The following is a 6510-nucleotide window of genomic DNA, read 5'->3' on the forward strand; positions in this document are numbered from 1 at the left end:
CAGGTTAATTGGTCTCTCTAAATTCTCCCTAGGTGTGAGTGTGTGTGTGCATGGTTGTGTGTCCTGTCTGTTTTCTGTGTTGCCCTGCGACAGACTGGCGACCTGTCCAGGCTGACCCCGCCTCTCGCCCGGAACGTAGCTGGAGATAGACACCAGCAACCCTCCCGACCCCTCTAAAGAACAAGGGTGAACAGAAAATGGATGGATGGATGAAAAATACAATGGATGAACTCAAACTAACCCTGATCAGTTGAGTTCACAAACTTTATTTTGGGAGGGTAGATTGTATCTTAATGTATGATAATTAACACAACTGCTAACAAATAGAAAAACTGACCATGACACATTGCTTTATAGGTGACAAACTACATCTACAGCAAGTTTGACTGACTACAGAATAATCTAACAGCTTTAATCTGAAAAAGCTCTTCATAACCTGCAGCCACAGTGTCTGCATTTCCATTATAAATGTGTACAAAACTTAGTTGGCATTCAACCAAAGTTGTAAAAACACAATTTTGCAATTGTGGTTTTCTATAAAATTTGAAATATATCATTAAAATCTCATATGCAATAGGTAATAAGTAATTAAAAAATAAGTCAAGCCATCATCCTCCCACCACTTTCTGTCTTCTTCTTTGTCTTTTCCGCCAGTAGTATCATCCGGTTGTTGATCACATGACTCGTGTGATGCAGAAAAAGTGCTACTGTAGTTTTGCAAAATAAACACACATACAGCTAAAAACCCCACCTTACCTTAAGCAAAAAAATAATATATACACATACTGTATATATACACACACACACACACATATATATATATATATATAACATAAGATTTTGTCAAATTTATTTTCACATTTCCAATGTGTGCAATTTTTAGGACAATGGTACGCAGCTAGTGATCACAAAAATTAATAAATATAAGAAGAAGTCAAATAGTGGACTTTTTTCTCCCAAAGGGGATCTAGATTCACCTTGGCAGGCATTTAATGTAAGGTTGTAAGGAAAACTCAGAGTAATCAATAATAAATTCACAGCTTCAGCTGCAGGATTCACACACCTCAGCTGCTGACACCCGCTGCACACTGCTGCAGAGGCAGGGTTTCCCTTGTTTGACGATAAATAGTGTATGAGTCCTAAAACAGAAGCTGAGCACAACAGCTTTTGGTTTATATGGTTGAAATAAAGTTTCATTATCTCACATTAAAACCTGCATGGCTGCTAACTGTCAGACTTGTTGTGTGCCAGTTAAACTCAGAGCAAACACACTGAGCATTGTTTATTTGATTAAGTTGTAGTGATTTATTGCTCAGCATTGTGATTGTATTTCACAGGCCTAGTTGAAATTGGTTGAAATTGTGTTCACTGGTTTATTTGGAGGTGTTATTTATATGTCACCAATTTGACAATTTACTTCCCTTTTTGACACTTCATATCTTTAATGCTGCACACTAAAGAATATGAGATTGGCTGCATTCCATTTATTTATCAACCAACAGACAATATAGTAGAAATAATTCAGCCCATCACATCCAGTCTGCAAAGCCACAAGGTTTTTTTCAGAATCAGCTGCAGAGGAAGTAGCAGCTCCTGATCTGAGACCCATAAGGGTTACACTCTTCACATTGTTTCTGTATAATTAGTCCAGTCTTTGCCACAGTGACTGTTTACACTTCAATCTGTGGAATAACTTTTGTTTCTCAATGTCTTTCTGTGGGGAGATTAACAGGAGTAAGTCTGGCATCTGTCATGGATCCAAATGCCATCTGCTTTCTTGCAGCCCAGCATGCCTCTACACCTCCCACTGTTCTGATGTTTATAAGGGGCCTGTGTAAGGGCTGTGCATGCAACCCGTAGTCAAATATCAGTCAAACAACCAGCTAAATCCGTTTGGGGGCTTCACTGGGGTGCTCAATAAATAAATCAGCAGCATTTCCACAGCAGGGCTAGTACTGTTTAAATGGCACCATTTCCCTTCATGGCTTTTAGTTGGGGGATGTGGGTCAGATGGTTGCACTGCAAAGACAAGGAGGTTTTAAAGAAATAAAATACTGCCACCCTGTGGAAGAAAATGGCTAAGCAAGCTGCTGGATAAAGGGAACAGCTGAACTACATTAATGTTAATGTACAGTGCCTTGAAAATTGCTTTATATGTTTTTGATTTTTCTTCTGACAGGCCAGTATAGAGTAGTGCATCACTGTGAAGGGAAAAGACACATGATTTTCATGTTTTGTACTGATAAAAATCTGAAAAGTGTACCATAGTTGCTCCAGCTGTAGCTGTCTTTTGGAGTATCTACCTAACAGTTTTTTATATTTATGCCGTCAAGTACAACAACAAAAAAATAACTCAAACTCATTAGATTGCATTAGTTTTTTTTGTCAGGATAGCCCTGCATTTAGCTCCCTCCATTCTCTCATGAACTCTGTCCCACCTTCCCTTGAAGAACCAAAGCAGTGTCATAAGATGATGCTGCCACCACACAGGTTTCACCATGAGGATGGTGTGTTCAGAAATGTCTGCATTGTAAAAGCATTTTGTCTATGACCAAAACACCTTTTTTCCATATACATAACTTCTAGAAAACTTCAAAAATGACTTCCTATAGCTTTCTTTTAACAGTGTTTAACCTAATTTGACCTGACTAAAAAAATGCATGCCACATTTTCAAGTTGTTTTTTATTCTAAAATTAGAACATGAAAACAATTGACCATTTTCTTCCTTTTTATAAGTATGCACAACTTTGTGTTGGTCTATCACATAAAATCCCATAAACTACATTGAAATTGAGGTTGTTACGTAATAAAATAAAAGTCTAAGGAGTGTTAATTGTAAGGCACTGTGCATGTCTCGAAATTCCAACTCAGTAATGCCATAAAGCTGTCATATCATTAAAAAAACTACAAAGTGCTTAATTATGTTTATTTGCATTATACAGAGAAAACTAAACAAAATCAAATGTTATAAGATGACAAAGTGATTCATCATTTGGTTTTATTATTTCACTCCCAGAATAGAATATGTGATGTGTCCTTCAGTCATCAGTCTTTATTAATGCTCCCAGTGTTATGTTTAGCTGTTCTCTGTTAATTTGTACCACACATAAACATATTATTTCCAAAAGAGTTCAATAACCATTAATGCACTAAATTTATGTGGTGAGACCTGTTAAATTGGCTGTGCCTGGTGTCTGGCCTGTGTGTGTCTGTACTGGTCTTGGGTTGGACTCCTGACCTGCCCTGAGTGTCCTCTGCCTCTCACCCCCTGACTGCCCTGTAACCCTGATCAATAGTATGTGTGTGTGGTAACAGTGTGGAAGACAGATAAATAGGTGGACGTGTGCCCATAGAGAGTGCCAGGACTGGTTACTGAGAAGGAAAAACTGCTAGCAAACTCACTGGACTGCTGCTCTGTTTCTATCTCCGAATCTCCAGAGACGGGACCGTCGCCAAGCGAGGAGCTCCAGGAAGCTGAACGGCTGATGGCTGGGTTGTAAGGAGCCTGACTGTCTGAGGACCTGGAGCACTGATGCTCCAGCAGGGGGCGGAACATATAGTTGTCTTGATGACATGATCCTGCAAAATAATAAACATAAACAGCTATGAAAAATACGCTGTTAACTCCTTCTTTCTCACATAAAGCTACGCTCTATCTGTGGACATTACCTGTGGGAAATCTACATATTTAGATCAGAAGATTATGAAGCTGAACACAGCAGCAGCTCTCAGCTGCCTCTCATATTACTCCACTCATACATTTTTAACACATCTATAAAAACCCTCTTTCTTCTGTGATACTTGACACTAATGGGACACAATAAAGCCTCTGGATTTCCAAAACCTAGTTAGCAGCCGTTAACACCGGTGTCAACACACTGAATGTGTGACGCATTTCTTTCCTTACAATGTTTGCTCTGATCTTTGATATTAACATTTAACAAAAAAATTTCTCAGTAGTGCAGTTTAGCTACTGACTGATGCTGCCAGCAGGCATTTTACTCAGTGATGCCATATGGTACCTCTGATTGTTTAAATGATTTCTGGCTAAGCTTATCAAAACTCTAGGTGGTGATTTATCAACCACTACAAAATAAAAAGCTGAGTTTAAATGTGTCCTTACAGTATATTGAAAAAAATTTTAATGACCTAAAAAAGTTTGAATATCCTCTAAACTGGGTAATGTTACTTTGATCAGCTGATTGTCATCATTGGGTATACTCCAATTGAAAAATTGATATTATTGTGACTAGTATCTTGATTTGAAAATACTTCAGGTTTAACACCACATAAACTATATGAAATGTGTTTGAAACATAACATAAGCATAAATATTTTGAGAGATATCTTGATTTTATATAAATAAGTCTATATCTAGGTTGCCAAATCTTAGGCTTCTCTGAAAGAAAAAACACATCACTTAAATCCACTTCTGTCCATTACAGCTCAGCAGCCTAAGTGCAATGATAAACTGTCCTTATCATATCAAAAGCAGAGAAACATTACAAAGATCAATTGATGAGCAGGTACTTCCTGCACTTCCTAAGGTATTGATTATTTGTTTGGACACACATTTAAAATCCCCAAGTTACCAAATTTCTTCATCAGGAAGTAAAAAAAAATAAAAAAAAAATCAAGTATTCATCACTTTACTTGATGAATGACAAGCAAAGTGTGAATCTCATAACAGGAATAAAGTATATAAATCTTTAAACTTACCAAACCTTTGAAAATTTTGTTACTTTGCAACTACACAGTGCATTTTTTAACAAGCTGAAGAAATTTCAAATTTGGTTTCTGCTTTCAAGAAATAAATATTTCCAGTCCAAAATTGTAAAATATTTTAGAAACCAGGTGGCGGTTTTTACAGCAATAGTACATGTAAGCTAGAGTGGATGTTTGGGATTCATCCTGCTGCATCCATCCTAACTACTCAAAGCCTGTGTGTGTTCGTTACAGCACTTAAACAGCTTACATTAGTAGGTAGTGATCACTTAAGGCTGCATAGATGTTTCACTTACGCTTCCCCCTTTTAAAGGGTATGCTGAAAATTTAACTAATTCAGTTCAGGGGGTAAAAAGCATAAATAAGATCAATCTTCTACATGCTGAAAAAATGAATAATATTATTAATCTTAAATAAAATAATAGACCTATTCTAACTACATGCTTATATTGATTTGTGAGCAGCAGAGTGAGTCTGTGCTGACATAGGCTCCTGCCTATCATGCAGCTCAATGTTCACAGTATTCACTCACTAGCTACATAAGTATTTACTAGAATAGTTGCAGCTTTGATTTGAATTTATTTTAATTTAGAAACTACATTTTTTTAATATAAACAAAGAGAAATCAAAAGACTTGCTTAAAAGGCAATGTCTGACTGTAACAAATTGGTTTTGGTTGCACATAGTGAAGTTTAAAGTGAAACCAATTATACCTAACATGATTGTAGGATTTCTGTTTGACTATATTATTCCATTTGTTACTGCAGATAATTGCTCTAGTATAATATTTTAATTTAATCATCACATATACTCATGATTTCTGCAGTATGAAGTCAAAACCTCTTGGGTTTGTCTGTTTGTAAGGAAAATGTGCAAGGAGCTCTGTTGTGTTCCATTCTTTGAAACTCTAACACTGTTTATGCATATCCATTCATCCATTTATCCAACTGCAAACTTCATGAATAAGTTAACCCCAGAGGATCAGTTTTCATACTCATTAATGGTAGGTTCCTCATGCACTGTGATTATCTGGTACATTACTCTGAAAACTTAAAAATGGATTTCAGAAGTTCTGCAAATGAAATCCCAACATAATTGAGATTCAAAACAGCAACTAGCAACATGCTGAAGAATAAAACTAAGACACAACTTATAAATGGAACATATTCTTCCACAAAATTGTGAGTTTAAATACTTTGTACATGTTTTCTGTGCAAGTAGATGAACAGAATGCAATAGAGCAACCGACCAAAAAAGGTCAGATAACAAACCAAGTTGCAATAATTACATATTTAACCTGCTGCAGCTTTACTCCGTCTCTAAACTCAGTGGTGAGGTCAACCTACCTGAAGAAGTACCAGCAGCATCTGACTCCATGTATTCCATTGTATTCTACAACTCCCCTATATATTTCCTTTCTGAAATGTTTCAAAACAATAAATTCTGCACTCGCAAAGGCTGTCCAGTCTCATGAACTTGTCATTCCCACAGCGCAACACAAGGAGCTGTGAAACAGCCCATGCAGGCTCTGCAGGGAAGATGAATAGGTGGAGTTGTTGACAGTAAAGAGGAGTACAACATTAAACTCTCAGACTATTGATCGGGGAGCATTGATTGGACGGAGCTCCTGCCCTATAGAACATCACTCACTTCACACAGGGTTTCTATTTTACTAATGTTGCTGACAACAAAGGTAACAACAGAGGATATCCTCCACTCACTTTAAAGGGAGAGCCATATCAACATGGACAGAAACATTCAAAACTTGTCACAAAAATTAAAGC

General features: G+C 37.0%; 1 protein-coding gene across 3 annotated transcripts in view; it reads right to left on the bottom strand.

Moving 5' to 3' along the window:
* Window positions 1-3575, bottom strand: part of ano3 (anoctamin 3) — a 46055-nt gene extending 42480 nt beyond the window's left edge. For all 3 annotated transcript variants that reach the window (XM_044124396.1, XM_044124398.1, XM_044124397.1), the window contains exon 1: window positions 3404-3575. In XM_044124396.1, coding sequence (XP_043980331.1) covers window positions 3404-3557 — 154 coding nt within the window. In that variant the 5' untranslated portion in view covers window positions 3558-3575. The remainder of the gene's footprint in view (window positions 1-3403) is intronic.
* Window positions 3576-6510: the final 2935 nt, after the last annotated feature.

The sequence above is a fragment of the Gambusia affinis genome, linkage group LG08 (assembly GCF_019740435.1).
Source record: "Gambusia affinis linkage group LG08, SWU_Gaff_1.0, whole genome shotgun sequence".
In the NCBI taxonomy this organism is placed as follows: Eukaryota; Metazoa; Chordata; class Actinopteri; order Cyprinodontiformes; family Poeciliidae; genus Gambusia; species Gambusia affinis.